The sequence below is a fragment of the Suncus etruscus genome, chromosome 5, assembly GCF_024139225.1.
Source record: "Suncus etruscus isolate mSunEtr1 chromosome 5, mSunEtr1.pri.cur, whole genome shotgun sequence".
NCBI classification, from domain to species: Eukaryota; Metazoa; Chordata; class Mammalia; order Eulipotyphla; family Soricidae; genus Suncus; species Suncus etruscus.
In genome coordinates, this window is record NC_064852.1 from 111937454 (window position 1) to 111958234 (window position 20781).

General features: G+C 40.1%; 1 protein-coding gene across 1 annotated transcript in view; it reads right to left on the reverse strand.

Annotated features, from left to right (window-relative positions):
• ADAM23 (ADAM metallopeptidase domain 23) overlaps window positions 1–20781 on the reverse strand; it is a 215444-nt gene that overhangs the window by 160631 nt on the left and 34032 nt on the right. The window contains exon 3 of the mRNA XM_049772905.1: window positions 12342–12418. Coding sequence (XP_049628862.1) covers window positions 12342–12418 — 77 coding nt within the window. The remainder of the gene's footprint in view (window positions 1–12341; window positions 12419–20781) is intronic.

Sequence of the window (20781 nt, forward strand, 5' to 3'; positions counted from 1 at the left end):
ATTAAAGGGAGGAGGCCGGGCAGATATCTGGCTTCCAGTTCCCTCTGATCCTGGAGGCCAGCTCTTCCCAGGTATGGGGTTAGGGGACACCCCAAGCCAGAGGCCTTCTCCCTAGCTTGGGGGATGCTGGGAGGCTTGGAAGGCCCCCAGCCATTCCCCTATTTCTCCCCTGGACTCCAGGTTTTCCCTGGGTGCTGGCTCAGGTGGACTCTATAGTGGTCCTCAGGCTTTCCCCCTTTCTCTCCTACACTAAGGGGGGATGTATGGGGAGGAGGGCAGGCAGATGTAGCACTGGTGTATGTTGGGACATTCACTGGTAATTTTTCTCATTGGTCTCCTGCACGTACTATATATATTGAAAATAAAAATGAGAGGATGGACTCTCAGGCTGGGAAGAGACCAGTACTATTTTCCTATTTGTTTACTCTCAATAGCCTCTTGGCTTCTTTCTTCCTTCATTGTGTAACTGTGGTTGCTACCATTTCTGATTAGTTCCCACTCAAATGCATTTCCCAATATGGAACTGCAAGAGTCATTTTGCAGACTCCAGAAGTCTAAATCACAGACCAACGTGGTGTCCAGGATTCAGTACCCTCCTCCCAACTATTTCTAATGACATAAAAGGGGCATGCATAACTCCTTTGAATATTGTAGATATATTCCCTCAACCGCTATAACTGTCATTGAATATCCCCTTAAACAGTGAGAATGTGTCCACTGTCTTATGTTAGATTGTTTATTTTCCCCACTTTTGATCTTTTCTTCTCTTTGTGAACTGTTCAATAAGGAATTTTGGTGAAAGAGTCCCTCAGTTTAATGCTTATGTTTGAACCAAGTCAGGGGGATTGTTGGACTTGTTCTTGCAGCCCCCATATGCAATGATAATGCCACGTGGCATTATTCCTTGTTTGCATAGGCACATTAAAATGAAAAATACTATACATACAAATAAGTTATTATCTAATAGAGATATGAACACACAAATCTTGTAGTGCAATGTGACCTTACACCCCGAACATTGACATAACGACCTGGCACAAACCTCAGAAGAATGGGCATTCTCCATTCACCCTGAACCAGAGAAGCCATCTATAAAACATACAAACTTGTCTATAACATCACCTGGAAGCAATCCTCTACCAGGGAAGACCCTACTGCTGCTCTGACATCGATCTATTCAAAAGAGTCTTCCCTCAACACTGAGAAGGCTTAACAACAACAATGACCTGCTTACTGGACAGGGATTTCTGCATTGCCCTTTAATTTTGAGATGAAATTAGGGTATGCTCCACACTGTCCTGACTTCAATGTAAGATATGCAGATTCCAGGATATTTAATACAGAAACCTAATGCAAACAACAGAGACTATGTGAAAAATAAAACTGTATTGGCACTACAGACAATGACCTGGATTGGACAAACCAGTTTATCTAGAGCCTAGAGTTGGTCTTCTGCCAGGAAACATCAGGGGTAAGGTCTCCTTGTATTTAGGCCAAGGGTTTCCCTTTCCATGTTCCCCATATTTTGGTGGGCCTATGCAAATGGTAATTGCCACTCTAACACCATTTTTACTGTGCTCCTTTGACTCTAAACCTTAAAAAACCCACTTAAACTTTTGAGGTTAACTTAAACTAATATGCATGTGCATGGAAATGTAAAAAACTACTATTCCTTCAAGATTAAAGAGTTACATAAATTTTATGGCTTTAGATTGCTTTGTGTGCCGCTAAGAAGTGTTATAATGTACTACAATCTGGGGTCTTGAGGGACAAAGGAATTGTACATGAGGTCTGTTTTACTTTTCTTAATGTTCAAAATTAAGTTGTCAGATGTCAGGCTGGGGAAATCCACGAAAATATACCTGCCAAGTGGGGCCCGACTGTGAAAAATTGTGAGTGCTGCCTGTGTGTGTCTGTCTACTCTCTCTCCCAGAGGCCAATTCTAGGGCGGGACCTACAAGGAACTGCTCCATGATGTGAAAACCGGCTATAAGCAGTACTTTGCAGAACCCAGGTCCCCTGTTTGTGAAGTCAGGCTGGGAAAATCATGAAACTACTGGGGCATGACTATGAAAAATTGTGAGTGCTGCCTGTGTGTGTCTGTCTACTGTCTTGTTGCATGAAACTCTTGGGAGTGGGCCGAAAAGAGGCTTCAGAAAACTCGCTCTCCCAGAGGCCAATTCTATGGCGGGAATGCCAAGGAACTGCTCCATAACGTGAAAACTGGATATAAGCAGTACTTTGCAGAAGCCAGGTCCCCTATTTGTGACGTCAGGCTGGGAAAATCCAAGAAACTACACTGGCCCATGGGGCCCGACTTTGAAAAATTGTGAGTGCTGCCTGTGTGTGTCTGTCTACTGTCCTGTTGCGTGAACCTCTTGGGAGTGGGCCGAAAAGAGGCTCCAGCAGAGCACTTTGGCTCCACTTCGCTACACGGCCGTGCGCTCTTTCTAAGAAAGGAATACCATCGCAACAAGAAGAAAAAAATCACACTAAGAACTGTGCTGGACCACTGAAGCCCAGCATTTCTCTCCGGACTGTCTTCTCTGCTGCGTGCTCGGGCCTATGATTTGATCCTGTGTGAGGCTTTATCCACGGAGGACTCCCCTCCCTTGGAGGCAAGTCGACCCATCCAGAAAGAACAGATACAGAGGACTGTGGCTGCCTGCATCATTTAGCCAATGAATAGCACCAGAACACATAGAAAAACCCACAATACAAGTGTGACAATGGGGAAACAATGCAGGCGAGCATCAGACATAGAGAATGAAAATGACAATTCTGAGTACCAGATAATGACCAACCAACTAATCAACCTCTCAGATAAGGACTGTAGACTAGCAATATGGAAGATGCTCAATGAATTCAAAGAAACCATGGATTGAGTTGAACAGAACACTAATAAGAACCAAGAAAATATGAAGACAGAAATCACGAAACTCCAAACTGAAATAACATGTCAACTAACAGGCCTGAAAAACTCAGTAAATGACAAAATGGATAAGCTCTGGGACAGGGTATCAGAAGCTGAGAATAGACTTGGTGCTGTGGAAGATGAGATACATAACAATTCCATACAGCAGGAGAGATGCCAATAAACTTCAGGGGTGAGGCCTTCTTGTAATCAGGTCAAGGATTTTTTTTCCCCATTTTCTCCATTTTTCTGGACCTATGCAAACATTGACGATTGCCACTATCACACCTTTACTATAATTTTTACTCTAAGGAAAATAATACAACTTATTAAACTTAAAAACAAATTACTGTAGTAGAATGTCTGTCTCGAAAACAGGCAGGAGATGGGAAGGGGGAAGGGGGTAATGTTGCACTGGTGAAGGGGGGTGTTCTGGTTATGACTGTAACCCAAATATGATCATGTTACTTAAATAAAAATATATTAAAAAAAAGAAAACCCTAAAGACTCTACGAAAAAGCTTATAGAAACAATAGACTCATATAGCAAGGTGGCAGGCTACAAAATTAACACACAAAAATTAATGGTCTTTCTATACACCAATAGTAATAAGGAGGAAATGGACATTAAGAAAACAATCCCATTCACAATATTGCCACACAAACTCAAATATCTTGGAATCAACCTGACTAAAAATGTGAAGGACCTATACAAAGGAAACTATAAAACTCTGCTCCAAGAAATAAGAGAGGACACGTGGAAATGGAAGCACATACCCTGCTCATGGATTGACAGGATTAACATCATTAAAATGGCAATACTCCCCAAAGCATTGTACAGATTTAATGCGATCCCTCTAAAGATACCCATGACATTCTTCAAAGAAGTGGATCAGGCACTTTTGAAATTCGTTTGGAACAATAAACACCCTAGAATAGCTAAAGCAATCATTGGGAAAAAGAATATGAAAGGAATTACTTTCCCCAACTTTAAACTGTACTACAAAGCAATAGTTATCAAAACAGCATGGTATTGGAATAAGGACAGGCCCTCAGATCAGTGGTATAGGCTTGAATACTCAGAAAATGTTCCCCAGATATACAATCAGCTAATGTTTGATAAAGGAGCAAGAAATCCTAAATGGAGCAGGGAAAGCCTCTTCAACAAGTGGTGTTGGCACAACTGGCTAGGCACTTGCAAAAAATTGAACTTAGACCCCCAACTAACATCATCTACGAAGGTAAAATCCAAATGGATTAAAGACCTCGATATCAGACCCAAAACCATAAGATATATAGAACAACACGTAGGCAAAACACTCCAGGACATTGAGACTACAGGTATATTCAAGGAGGGAACTGCACTCTCCAAGCAAGTGAAAGCAGAGATTAACAGATGGGAATATATTAAGCTGAGAAGCGTCTGCACCTCAAAGGAAATAGCGCCCAGGTTACAAGAGCCATCCACTGAGTGGAAGAAACTATTCACCCAATACCCATCAGATAAGGGGCTAATCTCCAAAATATACAAGGCACTGACAGAAATTTACAAGGAAAAAACATCTAATCCCATCAAAAATGAGGAGAAGAAATGGACAGACACTTTGACAAAGAAGAAATACAAATGGCCAAAAGACACATGAAAAAATGCTCCACATCACTAATCATCAGGGAGATGCAAATCAAAACAATGATGAGATACCACCTCACACCACAGAGAATAGCACACATCACAAAGAATGAGAATAAACAGTGTTGGCGGGGATGTGGAGAGAAAGAAACTCTTTTTTTTTTTTTTTGGGGGGGGGGTGGGATAAGCATGTCTACCAATTATGTCCACCAGCTCTTCCCACTTCGAGAAGCTGCCACAGTCACTGGACAGAGATCCTGGGGTAAGACCCTGTTAGAGCCATAGCTCCTACTCTTTTTTTTTTCCTTTATCTTTATTTAAACACCGTGATTACAAACATGATTATAGTTGTATGATTACAGTCATGTAAAGAGCACCCCCCTTCACCGGTGCAACATTCCCACCACCAATTTCCCAGATCTCCCTCCTCCCCACCCCCCTACACCTGTACTCGAGACAGGCTTTCTACTTCCCTCATTCATTCACATTGTTATGATAGTTTTCAGTGTAGTCATCTCTGCAACTGCACTCATCACTCTATGTGATGAGCTGCATGTCCTGAGCTGCACCTACCAGCCCTCATCTCTCTTGTCTCTGAGATACTGTTAAAAATGTCCCTTCATTTTTCTTAAAGCCCATAGATGAGTGAAACCATTTTTGGGCCACACCCGGCAGTGCTCAGGGGTTAATCCTGGCTGTCTACTCAGAAATAGCTCCTGGCAGGCACGGGGGACCATATGGGACACCGGGATTCGAACCAACCACCTTTGGTCCTGGATCGGCTGCTTGCAAGGCAAATGCCGCCATGCTATCTCTCCGGGCCTGAGAAAGGAACTTTTATCCACTGCTGGTGGGAATGCCATCTAGTTCAACCTTTATGGAAAGCGATATGGAGATTCCTCCAAAACTGGAAATCGAGCTCCCATATGATCCAGATATACCACTCCTAGGAATATACCCTAGGAACACAAAAATACAATACAAAAGTCCCTTCCTTACACCTATATTCATTGCAGCACTATTTACCATAGCAAGACTCTGGAAACAACCAAGATGCCCTTCAACAGACGGATGGCTAAAGAAACTGTGGTACATATACACAATGGAATATTATGCAGCTGTCAGGAGAGATGAAGTCATGAAATTTTCCTATACATGGATGTACACAGAATCTATTATGCTGAGTGAAATAAGTCAGAGAGAGAGAGAGAGAGAGAAAGACGCAGAATGGTCTCACTCATCTATGGATTTTAAGAAAAATGAAAGATATTATTGCAATAATAATTTTCAGACACAAAAGAGAAAAGAGCTGGAAGTTCCAGCTCACCTCAGGAAGCTCATCACAAAGAGTGATGAGTTTAGTTAGAGAAATAACTACATTTTGAACTGTCCTAATAATGAGAATGTATGAGGGAAATGGAAAGCCTGTGTAGAGTACAGGCAGGGGTCGGGTGGGGAGGAGGGAGATTTGGGACATTGGTGATGGGAATGTTGCACTGGTGATGGGTGGTGTTCTTTTTTTTTTTTTTTTTTTTTTTTTTTTTGGTTTTTGGTTTTTGGGCCACACCCGGTAATGCTCAGGGGTTACTCCTGGCTATGTGCTCAGAAGTTGCTCCTGGCTTGGGGGACCATATGGGACACCGGGGGATCGACATATGGGACACACGTGGTCCGTCCAAGGCTAGCGCAGGCAAGGCAGGCACCTTACCTTTAGCGCCACCGCCCGGCCCAGATGGGTGGTGTTCTTTACATGACTGAAACCCAAACACAATCATGTATGTAATCAAGGTGTTTAAATAAAATATATAAAAATAAAAAAATTAAGCTGTCAGCAGGAGGATTTCTTCTGAGAACTCTGTTTTCGGGTGCTGTCCTTCCACTGTAACTTTACTTTGTCTTCTTTCTTTGCATCATTGTTCACATAATTAAAATAAAAAATATATTAAAAAGAGGGACCAGAGAGATATCACAGTGGTAGGGTGTTTGCTTTTTCAAGCAACGGACCCACTACCAACAGTGGTTCAAATCCTAGCATCCCATATATATCCCGTATGGTTTCCCCAAGCCTATGGAAGGAATTGTCCTATCTCCACAGATTTCTTCCTCCTAACCAAATTTAGCTTACGACAATCATGCAGGTGAACAAGACTAACATTTCTTTCTTCAAAATTCAGTAAATCCAATGGGGTAGTTAGTCTTCCATTTGCAGCTAAATAAAATAACCCAGGCCTCTCAGAGCCAAGATATTGACTCAGACCAGGAGCCAAAATCATTCCTGCACCATTCCTCTGCTTGACCACTTCCCCTTGAGGTACAAAACCCTACTGCTTCTTCCTAAAACCAAACCTACCAGGGCAGACTCAGAGAAGCCACCCATATCCATTCTTCCACAGTCCCCAATGGGCACTGAAGCCAGCTGACTGCAAAGAGCTGAGTGGGAGATTTGCGACCCAGGATGAGGTTGACCAGAAGTACCTACTGACCACTGCAGCAAGAAAACAACTCTCTACCAGCAAAGGCTTTCAACTGTTGGACTAGACAAAACCCCACATCCTCACCCTTTAGATAGAGCAAGAACATGCTGGCATATTCTAGTAAATGAATTTCCAGACACTCAATTCTTCCCTGTGCGAATAAGCCCCAGTTCACCAGGGTGGTAATCTCTCGTTTAACCTCTCCTTTATTCCATACAGACTTCTCCACTCCATAAAGAAAAAGGTGGAATCCCTGTATCCCAGAATCAAAACTAAATTCAAAGACAACTTACCCCAGAAGAATCCCTCTTATTAAGGGACTCAATGTCACTCCGTATGGGGTTTTGAATAATATTTCGGATATGTTCAGGTCTCATTTCTCCTACGGCAGCTCATGCTGAGAGAACATCTACACAGCTCTGAATGCCCTGACTGGTTTAACTCAACATCTTCAACAAACTAGACACTTGCTCAACGTTTGTTTACTGAAGAAAGACTGAGTTAGCCAGGACAGTCAGCACAAAGGTCTTTAACCCAACAGAAACAGAAATTATAACACTGCAGCTCTCTTCTCTCAAAAACAGTGTGAGTGATTTTGAATAAAAAAAATTACCTCGTATAAACCTTTCTAAAACAACATTTTCTAGATAATCGTCCTAGATGAAATAACCCTGATTTCAAAAAGTCATCCAAAGAACTCTTTCATAATTCTAGCACTACCTCGCTACAAAATTACTGCTTACTCTTTTATCAGGCCTTTCATCTTTTCTTTTCAAGTGAGCCTCAGACTTGTAGATTTTCTTTTAGTCCCCATGTTTACAAGTCTACAATATTCTTGTTGCATGAATACAAGCTAATACCCCCCACACACACACACACACCAGGAGTGTGAATTTCTCTCCACCACTGTCTCAGATCCCCCTCATTCCCTTCTCCCACCTCAATGTCCTTCTCTTCCCCCATCCACAGCCCAGCACATATTAATGTAGTGCAGTTTTTAGGTTCTGTTTCTCAGACTTTTATTATTTCCCTCCTATGCTTCTTTATAACACACAGGTGACTAGCTTCTCTAGTCTGATTGACTTGACTCAGCATATTCACTCTAGTTACAGCTATGTAACAGCAAATTGCATGATTTAATTTTTTCTTATAACTGAGTGCACTGAGTATATATACATATATGTGTATACACATATACATATATGTATATACATGTATACGTATATATGCATACACATGTGCAGATATGTATATGTATATATACGTATATATGTATACACATGTGTGTGTATAGATATATATATATACTCATCTGTCCTTAGACTTTTGGGTTGTTTCCAGATTCTGGCTATCATGATTCTGGCTATCGTGAGCAATGCTCTATGAACATAGGGATATGAATGTCTTTTCTGATAAATTTTTGGGGTTTTGATTAGATGGCCCAGAGGAGAACTCCTGGGTTCCTGAGAAGCTCAATTCTTAGGTTTGGTTTGGTTTGGTTTTTGAGGAGTTTTCATATAATTTTTCAAAAAGGCTGGTTCAGTTGACATTTCCACTAGTGATGAATATGGTATACATATGTCCCCAAATCCATGCCAACACTGGTCACACTAGTTTTTTGTGATGTATGCCCCATTCAGAGCCATGAGGCAAAATCTCACTGCATGGTTTTGCATGATAAGTGATGCAAAGCATTGTTGCACTGACCTAGTGGTCACCTGCACATTTTCTTTTTCTTTTTTTTTTTTTTTTTTTTTTTTTTTTTAGTTTTTGGGTCACACCCGGCGGTACTCAGGGGTTACTCCTGGCTGTCTGCTCAGAAATAGCTCCTGGCAGGCACGGGGGACCATATGGGACACCGGGATTCGAACCAACCACCTTTGGTCCTGGATCTGCTGCTTGCAAGGCAAACGCCGCTGTGCTATCTCTCCAGGCCCTACCTGCACACTTTCTTTGTGAAAGTTTCTGTTCACTTTTCCACAATTTTTGGAAGGAGTTGATTATATTTGTTGATACTTACAAGTGCTTTGTTCATCTTGGATATTGACCCTTTGTTCAGAGAATGTGAGTCAAAAATTCTCTAACAGCATGATGGAGAATTGGTGTGCTTTTTAAACTTCCCCCTTCCCTTCATTTCTTTGTCATTATTGTTGCTGCTGCTGCCTCTCCTATGATGACTGTGCAGCAACACATTGGTGTGATACACAGCGCATTGTGATACTTCCTGGTGGTCTTGCTGCCACTCTCACTGGAGGCTCCATTCCTGAGCAGTGCCCACTGGGGGTCACTGCCCTGCTCAGACAGGACTGCTGCAGGACTGCACTTTCCTGGCAATGGTGTTGGTGGGGCTTATGCATACCTGGTTGCAGTTTATCCAGAAATACCTTGTGCCCAAAGACTACAGACAGCAGAGTTGGGAAAACTGTGCCTGTCATGTGTGGAGACACCCTGAATAAAAGCTACGGCCATCTAGAAAGCGAGTGATGGTACAGCTGGGAGGGTGTTTGCCTTGGATGTGAACAAACCATGGTTCAATCCCTAGGACCCCTTATAGTAGCCCAAGCACCACCAGGAGTAATTCCTAAGTGCAGAGCCAGGAATAAGCTTTGAGTACTGCTAGATGTGGTCCAAAACAACAACTTCAATAACAACAACAAGCATAACCTTCAATTGCAAAGGTGACTCTGCCTCTGAACTAACTTCACAAACCAAATTCCTCTCCCCTAGGCTTTCCTTCTTCTTTCCTCTTTTTCTTTCTAATAGATTTATTCTGATACTGTGATTTACCAAGTTGTTCCTAATTCAATTGTTTATGACATTCAGCATTCGTACCCAATCTCACTCCCAGTAGAACCTTCTCTCCACCATTGTCCTCAGTTTCCCAAGCCTACACCCTTAGTAGCCACACATCAATTTATTCTCTATTGCTTGTAACAATTAAATGGATAATGGAATCATCAAAAAACATTTCAGTACATGACAATTGTTATGCACTGGGGTCATTAAGCTATTTGTGGCTTTAGCTCCAGTAACTCCAGGCATGGCGGAAATGGGCCTATGAGCTTCAGGGCTACAGGATATGGAAGCAGCTGCTGAGGCCTCAAAGTTACACAGGACATGGGGAGTTTGTCCCCCTCCACTCCAAGAAAATTCAGGCATTTTTTTAGCCCCAGGGTTGCTGTAGGGAGGCGAACATTTTCAGAACTGTGTGCAAGGTGACTCCAGAGAAACGTATTTGTTATGACTAATAATGATATTTCACCCCAAGTCCATAGTTTCATTTCTGTTTCCACTACTCCAAACCTACACTTGAGTCCTTTATTAGAAGACCAGGAAAATACCCAGAGCTGGGAGCCAAAAGCGGTGCCCCTAATGGTGGGGTCCAAGGGGGCCTTCTGGTACCAGGGATGAAACCAAGAACCTCATACATGTAAAGGCTTGTGAGGACAGGTATTTTAGTGTCAGATAATAACAAACTATTTCTGTCAGATATGAAGACATCCAAGAAATAAATAGGTTTAGCCAGGGAGTTGATAGTCCAAAGAGAGGGGTGGGAAAGGTGAATTAGGGGCTCTTAATATCTTTGTTTGTTTGTTTTTTGGGCAACCCAGTGGCACTCAGGGGCTACCCCTGGCTCTGAGCTCAGAAATCATTCATACAGGCTGGAGGAACCACATGGGATACCAGGGATTGAACTAGGGTCAGGGTTTGCTGTGCTCAAGTGAAACATCCTCCCCACTGTGCTATCATTCCATACCCAGGACTCTTAATTTCTAAATTACCAACAGAGTCCAGGCAACACAGAAACAATAAAGAGAAGGGAGGGGAAGGAAAGGGAAAAGAAAGGAGAGATGGACAAAAAAGAAAAAGAAATGGAGAAAATATTAAAATAAATTATAAATAAAAACATAATTGTATATTAATCAATCGTTCCCTCCTTACTAAGTCAGACCCTCTGAGCATAGGACATGGGTAAAGGGAGCCCACCTTGATGTCCCCATGTCAAAGAGCAGCTGGAAACACTGATGGATGTTTCTAGCTCCCAAGTCCCCTGGACATCCAGAAAACCATCCCTGGGCCTTTTGGGTCAGAGGCTCTGCTGTGGCCATGAAGTTTCCTTGCTCAAATCCCAGGGCAATGCTGGCTACTAGGCTGCAGTCTGGGGTGACGACTCTCCTGCAGAGAACCCAAATACACTCAACTGAGTGATCTCCTGAGACTCTACAAGGCTGAAGATTCGGCAAGACCAATGTCCTCGGCAGGCAATGCTGAGTCGGTGTGCTGGGAAGGAATTCAACCAATGCTCAGCAAACTCCAAGAAGAAAACCTGCAGACCTTTGAGGGAGGAATTTTGAGCCCTGCTGACTCATTCCGACTTAATACTGCAATAACACTTGAGTAAGAATCACCCACGCTGACTCTGCATTCTTTTTCTGCAGAGTCCACAGAATGGGGCGTACAAGAAATGTAATTGTTGTGCTTTAAGGTTCTTTCTAATTTCTCCAATATTGACTGTGGTCACCTACATTACAGGGTCTAAGAGCATGCTGTGGTATTTTTTCTTATGATGATGTACTGATCGAAATACTGATGAGAATTTCAAATACTGACTGGGTTCTTTTACGTAAAGGAACCCCGAGAGGAAATAAATCTCTCCCACTTGAGAAAGGCTCTGTTTGAGGCTGGAGAGCCGCTAATGTCTACAGCTCTTGTTCATGTTTTATACAAAGACATCTGTACAAGAGCTTCCAGCCTAGTAAATAGGATTAATAATCAACACGAACACCCACTCAGTGAGAAATCAGGTAAATGTTCGTCAGTACAAACATTTCTAAAAATAATATTTTAGAGCAAGTTCTGAGCACCAAAAAAAGGAGTTTTCAAGGCAACACTTATCTATTCTTCATATAGCAGCCATGGAAAGTATAAGAGAGGTAAAAGAAGAAATTTCTAGACAGAAGCCTAATTCTACTTGAGTAATTTTTCATGTTTCTTAAAACAATAATATTACAGTAAATGCAGTGACAGTTAACTTTTAATTAGTTAGCCGTGCTTCAATGTTTATCCCATTTAAATATAGGTACTATAGTTAAAATATATTCTAAATATTTAAAATACAGACAAGATAAATATCCTCATGTTTAAGAAAAAAGAGAACATACATTATAGATGGAAATTTTTTCCTTAAATGGGATACAACATATTATCAGCTAAAATATATCAGCTACTTCAAAAGACATTATTTTTATTAAGCCAAGTATCACAGAAATGAATAGAGCTTCATTTGTGTTTGCATCTTAACGTGGTTATGACTAAATACTTACTTGTTCAGCGTGAGGTCAAGAATAAATTTGGAGCCAAAAGCTTCAATTTGGAAGCTTGTCTGGGCCAAGTGAACAGCCTACGGGTTAAAAGAGACAGAAAGAAACTTAGCTTATGTCCTTCTCTATAAGCTTTATTACAACTGATATGAATAATTATACACAAAACTGTCATGGATGGGTTCATTTCTTGATACATTCTTATGTAGTAACTCATTACTTTAAAAAGATACTAGGTACAACATTAAAGTTTTACTTGGAAATTCGAAATATTTGTGCTATAAGAAACAAACATAAGGCTTAAAATAAACAGATGATTAAAAATCAAGACCAAGTATCTGGCCATTCAAAGTGACCGTGGTGAATTATGTAACTTCTTGGATAATTAAAGCTTGATTTCAGCCTATTTTATGCACAGAGCTATCCAATTCTTTCTGCACACCTAAGTGAAAACTCCTGTCTGTTCTCTTCATTAGGAATTGGAACTTCCTGTAAATGATGTGTCAGCAAAACAGGACAGTAAAATTGGATCGCACCACCTTTTTGCTTCAGAAAGCACTTAAAATCAGGTCTTCTGTGGTCTATGAGAACTTAGGTCCTCCTTTAAAAGTCTCGAGTTTGGGGCCACAGTAATAGCACAGCAGTAAGGGATTTGTCATGCATGTGGCTGACCTGGGACAGACCCAGGTTCAATCCCTGTCATCCCATATGATCACCCGAGCCTGCTTCTGAGACTTCTGAGAGCAGAGCCAGGAATAACCTCTGAGCAACACCAGGTGTGACCCAAAAGCCAAAACAAAATATAAAATAAAATAAAGTTTGTTTTAATAAATAAATAAAAGTCTCGTGTTTACAAACACCACAGTCTCAGAGCCTTATCAGACATCACTCACTTCATCTAAGAAAAATCAGACTTTCGAGATAATCAGATCTGCAGAATTCACAAAAGCCATTTATAAATAAAGTTAAGAAACTCATGATATTTCGTCCAAGTACAATCAGAGATAAATGAGAATTCTTTTTTTTTAACATCATATGGGTGGGGGGAAAAGTAACTATCAATACAGCATCTGCTCCTCACCCCTCCCTGGACTCACAAACATTCTTCCTCAGTATCCTTTCCAGAGAATAGGATGAGTCACAACTCTTCAGGGAAGTGCAAGGAACACTGAAGCCATTTCCCATTTCCACCTCTGCCCAGTGCCAGCTCTCTTGTGTCTTTGTACTCCTGTGTTTCCAAGTTACTGAAACTCGTACAGTTCCATGAGCTACACTCTGCCCACACGTTGACGGCTTGTACAACTACTGAGATCATCACAATACCACCAACGACATTCCTGTGTTCCTTTTTGAAATTTCTATTACTCTCATCAGTCAAAACTTTTAAAATTGTAACTTACTTTAATGTTAAGAGCAGCATATTTTCCTATCAATGTTAAGATTGTTCTCAAGCACCTTATTTGCATGTGTACTAAATGGTATTAGTATTTAGTATATATCATAAACATTTTTAAAAACTTCTTTAGTGATCAGTATTATTTTATTTGTCCCTCTTTTCACTCCTGTAGATTCTGCACTTGTACAAAGAGTACAAATTCTTCTCAAGGTAGACATATTTCTTTATCCTATTTCTTTCCTTAGGCACAATTAAACTAGCTTTAATTTGTAGGATTTAGATGTTATTCCATATCGTTTTATTCTTTTTCTTGCACCAAATGATTTTGATAATGGCCAATATAAAATGTTTTCAAATCAGGTCAGTTGAGTTTTCATTACTAGTAGTTTACAAATTACATTGTGGGACACTTTTTATTTAAGATTAGGCCCATCCTTTGAAATGGTAAGAAAATAAGAGCAGGCTGGGATGAGTAAAGTTTTGTAAGATACCATGTATGTACAGCTGACTAAATAATTCAGAGTTGAACAACTGATCAGCATCACTGTGACCCACTAAAATGCAAAGACTACTTAAGTACCACTCATTTTGACAAAGAAAGAATTGCCATCAGAAGTTTTAAAAATGCATGAGGTGTTGGTGTCCATGACCAAGGACTGATGGACCAAAAGCTGCACCATTAATGAGAAGAAACGATGCCAATCAAGACTAAACCCCAACACCCACCCTTATTATCAGAAAACCAAGCAGCCCCTCCCACACCTGCCAACAGAGAAATGGACCAATTATACAGTTAATACCCAAAAGAACATGATGCCTTCAAGTCTTCCCAGGAAAGACTGATCTGGAGTAACAACTTTAGGGTTTCAGCATGGGGCGGACAGATTACCCTTTCTTCCTGAAGGCACAGCAGCCCAGAGATGCACCCAACACCCTCCTACACAGAAAGGGTCCAGCTCCACAATTGAAATGGATTCAAGAAGAATGACCAGCAACTATATTTTCCCAGGTAGGAGCAGTTGACAACCTAAAAACCCTAGCAGTGGTCGGCATCTTGCAGCTCGTGAGCCACATGTGGCTCTTGACACTTTTAACTTGGCTCTTCTGTGTGCCGAACGGCCACTCCAGGAGTCAGGACTCTGCTCCTAGCCTCTGTCAGTGTGTGCCCTGTGTGGCTCTCAAAATAAATTTCAATCGTGGTTTTGGCGAGATTTGGCTCAGTTGAAAAAAAAGGTTGCCGACCACTACTAGGGCATTCTCTGAACAGGGGTAGTCCTAATCCTCCCTTTTCCCACAACTCATGCCCCAAACCTACTATAGGAAAAGCCAGCAGCCCCTGCCCACATCAACCAGGTAGGTGTCTTGCCAGAAGAAAAGTAGCACAGCTCCACAACTAAATTGCAAAAGAGCATGATACCTACAGAAGCTTCTCGATAGATTGATCCAAGCTGAAAACTCTGGGACCATCTCAGAATGGGGGCAGACAGATTCCCCTTTCTGCCTGAAGGCACAGCAGCCCCCAGTCATACCCAACGCCCTCCAACAAAAATGGCCCAGCTCCACAACAGAACCTTATGAAACTGTCAATCCACCAAATTGCCCAGGTCTATAGATCATTGACTAGGGCCATGACACCTCCAAATGTCCTAGTACTGTCAGCCTGATGAACTACAACAAATTTGATGGGAAAGTTGCATCAAAGACCATCAAACTCCATGAGTCAAATAATAACATAGAAGACACAATAGACTAGTAAATCCTCAATGACTTTAGTAACACCATGGAGAGATTTAGCAATTAACAGTTCTTATAAATAATAATTTCAGATTCAATCATTTTTCTTTGAGTTGTAACAAACAACATGAAATAAATTTTTTGTACCTGCAAGGGGGAGGCTGTGTTGGTGGATGAAAAAATGGGGACACTGGTGGAGGGAAGGTTACACACTGGTGGTGCAGTTGGTGTGGGAACAATTTAATGAATTAAACAACTGTATTTTTTAAAAAATGTAAATAAAATTTAAAATTCATGAAGTAATACAAAATCAGATCATAGGACCACATCAGGAAATAGTTCATGAAGACATAAAAGGTCACATGGGCAGGTCAGAATAATAGTTCACTGGATAGGGCACTTGCCTTGCATTAGATCCAGGTTTGATTTCTAGAACCCTGAGCACTGCCAAGAGAGACCACTGAGCATAGAGCCAGGAGTAAGGCCTGAGCATTGCCAGTGATAACCCAAAACAAAATTAAGGTCATTTGAGCTATTTTATCCCTTGAGATAACTATTCAACATACTTTTCTTGTTTCTATACAATCACTATAATAGCACTAGGGGAGAATGTAGGCTCTTACTGTCCAAGAGTACATCTCATGACAAGAATGATGATAATCCTGGGCTGAGAATTACCACTCTGGAGAACTAGAACATCTGCTTGCTTAAGTGCTTTGGTATTTTTCTTTTTTTCACTCTGAATCTGGTACAGGGAAATTATAAGGAGCTCTATAAACAAAAACAACTAAACTCAATTATATACACAAACCTCCTTCACTAAAGAACAAGTCACACACTTTAACAACATGCTTTGTTTTTCCACAGCTCTACTTTAGTAAATGGCACCTAATGTCATCATATTAAATGCCTTTAGAAGGACCACAGCTAAGCCATATTTTTGCATTTTATTAAGCAGTATCAAGGTATCAATCATACATTGTTAATTAGCCTAGTGCACTGAACATGGCAAAAGCCAAAAAAGACACAGTTGGTTTGGGAGGGATTGATATTCTAGACCAGTTAACATTTGTATGGACATGAACAGAAGAAGCAGCAATGATCTACTTTTCTACCTAAAGATCAAGCATTTCTAAAATATATTTTCCATGCAAAAAAATGCTTCACATGGAGGTAGATGTAGAAACATTATGACTAAAATTCAATCCAACTTTTTAACTACCTCACATAATTCCATTTTTTAAACATGTATTAAATGCTTCACAGAGAATGAGTGTTCAACCGCTACTACTTGGCAAAGAATTATGAGTTCTGTAGAATGTACACATAACTTGAACTGAACATGGAAAGTTACAAGTTTCTTCTTTTTTCCAGAATTAAGCAAATACTTTAAGACTAAATTTCATGATTCAGTAGAAAGTGAAAAAGTTAAGAGAATGAAATGCTTATAGACTATCAACCACAACTTCCTCTTTATTTATTCAAATTTATTTAAATGTAACCTAGTCTCCAAGATACATGGCTTGGGAAACCAGCATTTTCCCAGATCATAAGATCCATTCAATTCATTAGGGGAAATCCTCATTGAAGTGGTGAAGGAAACATCTCCACAGTGCCATATGAATAGGACAAGAAAACGCCTAACAGAGGGAAAGCAGAATCCCAGGTTATGGCAGATGTAAGCAGATATCCAACTCATGGATGTATGAGTCAGCAATAATTTCTCAAGGAAACAGTTCTAGAAACAAGATGCTGCCATAAGCCAAGGTTATTAAAACTAGCATCTCTACTGGAAAAGACCATGAAAACAATAAAGAATACAATAATGAACACAGTTCATTACTAGTAAGACTTTCCAGTCATTTTGTTTCTGATATTGTCTGCATCACTATATTTCTTATTCTGTGTTGATTAAAATGCACACTTTATTATGTATGCCCATTTTTATGCCTAGAGACTCCAAATATATTTATAGTATAAATATAATGACTATATTTGTGTACATAGGAATTTAATCATAACTTCAGAAAGTACTTTTCTCTCTATCTTCTATCAATAGCTTTACTTCTCTTGATTTTTCAAAAGACCCTTTAACCATTGATTAATTTCATAAATTTTTTATTTGGGGCACCTTGGTTTAAAAATTGTTTTTTATAAACTGTTGGTGCATGTGGTTCATGACACTCAGAGTTTTGAGGATGCTAACAAACTATTCTACCACAAACTCAAAATAAAATTTTTTAAAGAATTTAAAATTTGGGGGCTGGAGTGATAGCACAGTAGATAGGATGTTTATCTGCACACAGCCAACCTGGGTTCAATCTCCAGCATCCAATATGGTCCCCCAAGCCTGCCAGGATTTATTTCTGAGCACAAAGCTAGGAGTACCCTTGAGCACCACTGGGCATGACCCAAAAACCAAAAAATAAGATTAAAATCCACCAGTATAAATAATAGATACTGAATAATATTTTTTCTAGTTTCATTATTTTATTTAAATACTTTAATAGAAGCATATAACAGTATATAAAATTATATAATCTTTAGAAAAACATAATATATAATGAAACTGTAGAATTTAACAGTTTAGAAAATAATATAACTTTTAGAAAAAACATATAATCACTAGTAAAACTATAGAAACAATGTTAGCTAACTGTAGAATCAATGTTAACCAGTTAAAATCAATGTTAGGTAACTAGCCACAAGAAGTTCACATTTTCCACAAAGTGTAGGTGTCTAAATTTTAATTTAATGAAATCTCAAGTTTTTAAGAGTACAGATACACACTGGAATACTATTCAGCTGTTAGGAAAAATAAAATAAAATTTGCTTATACATAGGTGGATATAGAGTATTATGCTCAGCGAAATGAGTCAAAAAGAGGGATAGACATAAAATAATCTCACTCATTTGTGGTATATAAAAGAAGGGGCCAGTGCAGTAGTACAGCAGGAGGGCATTTGCCTTGCAAATGGCTGACCCAGGACAGACCTGGGTTTGCTTCCTAATGTCCCATACGGTCCCCCAAGCCAGGAGTGACTTCTGAGTGCATAGCCAGGAGTAACCCCTGAGCGTCACCGCTGTGGCCCAAAAACAAACAAACAAACAAAAAGATAGAATGGTAATAACATCTAAAGATTAGAGACGAGGTCTAGGAGGACCAGTACATGGTAGAAAATCTGTCACAAATAGTGGATAAGCACAGTTAGAGCTGAGAAGGGAGACCTTCCATGGAGAAAACATTTTTCCCAAGTTAAATGGTGTTTTTCCAAGGTCACAATCAAAGATAAAAATGTTGCCTTCATAAGGCTGGAGCAAAAGCACAGTAAGTAGGGCATTTGCCTTGCATGTGGCTTTCCCAGGTTCAATCCCTGGCATCTCATAGGGTCCCCAAAATCTGCCAGGACTAATTTCTGAGTGAAGAGCCAGGAGTAACCCTTAAGCACTTCCAGGTATGGCCCCAAAACATAAATAAAAATGGTGCCTCCATTTCAGGAAGAAAAGTGCCAAATTATGTTAGCAATACTTGGCTCTCCAAGTACTCAGTCATTAAAATATAAATAATATTTCACCAACAGGCTGAACATGCGTATCAAAATATGTGGATTAAAACATACATACAAAATTCACCAAAGTTCTAGAGAAGTAATTTTAAGGTAATTTTTAAGTGGTCACATAGAAAGATGAATTTCAGAAGGGAAGGGACAAAGGTATATTAATATCTAGAAAGACTGTCAGTTCCGCCTTAAAAGTTCTCTCCCAAATATAGTGGGCCACCTTTTCCAATGTTTCTAAGTGCTTTTTATACTGAGAAACTTGCAGATTTTTATTGCTAACTACTAGTAGATATTATGCTTTGACCTTAATCAAGTTGTCGTGTCTTTAAAATAATATGAATCATTTTTCTGAGATGTAGAACAGCTGCAAATGTTACATGAAGGTAATTTTGCAAATTAAGGCAATTTGCTGAACCTTCTAACCAAGATACATTTAAATTGGTAGCTCGTGGAAAAGAATATCATCACGTTTCCTTCTAACATGTTCTGATCCACAGTACTATTGAGTTAACCCATTAACAAATTTGCATTTTAGACTTATCTTGTGGGAGCTGCTGTGGCAGATGTGAGGGTCTAGAGAAAATATTAAAAATAAAATAGGGGCTAGAGAGACGTACAGTAACTGCTAGCCTTGCACCCAATGAACCATGGTTCTATTCCCAGAATCCCTTTTGTTCCCCCAAGCCCTGTCAGGAGCGATCTCTGTGCACAGAGCCAGGAGTTAACCCTGAGCTCTACTTGGTCTGGACCCAAAACCAAAAATAAAATAAATAAAATGATAAAGCAAAATATAAGAAATACCAAAACTCGGGGCCGGAGAGATAGCATGGAGGTAAGGTGTTTGCCTTGCATGCAGAAGGTTGATGGTTCGAATCCCAGCATCCCATATGGTCTCCTGAGCCTCCCAGAGTGATTTCTGAGCATAGAGCCAGGAGTAACCCCCTGAGTGTTTTGGGGTGTGACCCAAAAACCAGAAAAAGAAATACCAAAACTCATATAATTAGTGAGAGAAGCAAAATGGGAAAACAGTCAACAAAAAATAAGACACAGCATTTGTAAAGATGCTACATACAATTTAAGTAGGATTCATTACTCAACTTGGAGTATAGGTTAAAAAAGTGGAGGGAGGAGATGGGAGGCTTTAGTAGTAGGAATGTTGCACTTTTGAGGGAGGTGTTCTTTTTATGACTGAAAACCAACTACAATCATGTTTGTAATGTGGAGCTTAAATAAAGATACTATTTTTAAAATATTTTAAAAATACCCTTGAATTTAAGAAGCAAGAATACTGGGTGTGGAGGAAGCAAGGATTGGCTTCTGGCAGGGAGGGAAAAGGAGGGGTAGAAAGGTGCAGAAGATGGCAGGAAATAACTCTAAGGATTGAAGCACTTGCTTTGCACAAGGGAGTTCTGAGTTCAGTTCCCCCACAGGATATGCCCCCTGAGCACCAAAGACAATTAATGAGTTATCTATATTAAAAAAACAATTCTGTGAAGTCTTTCTTTTAAGAGAGACTGAAGGTATCTTTTGTACTGATCTATGAGAAAGTTCAGGACAGTTCTGAGTCTTTGCTAACAAAAAGAAACTTAAGCATGTTCAGCATTAAAACAGAATGGCTTCTACTCTGGAGCATTACATTGGTCTGGAAAAGAGTTCAAACGGGACAGCTTATTATAAAATAGGCATTTGGGACTGGAGCAATAGCACAGTAGGGAGGGCAGTTGCCTTGCATGTGCTTGACCCAGATTCAGTC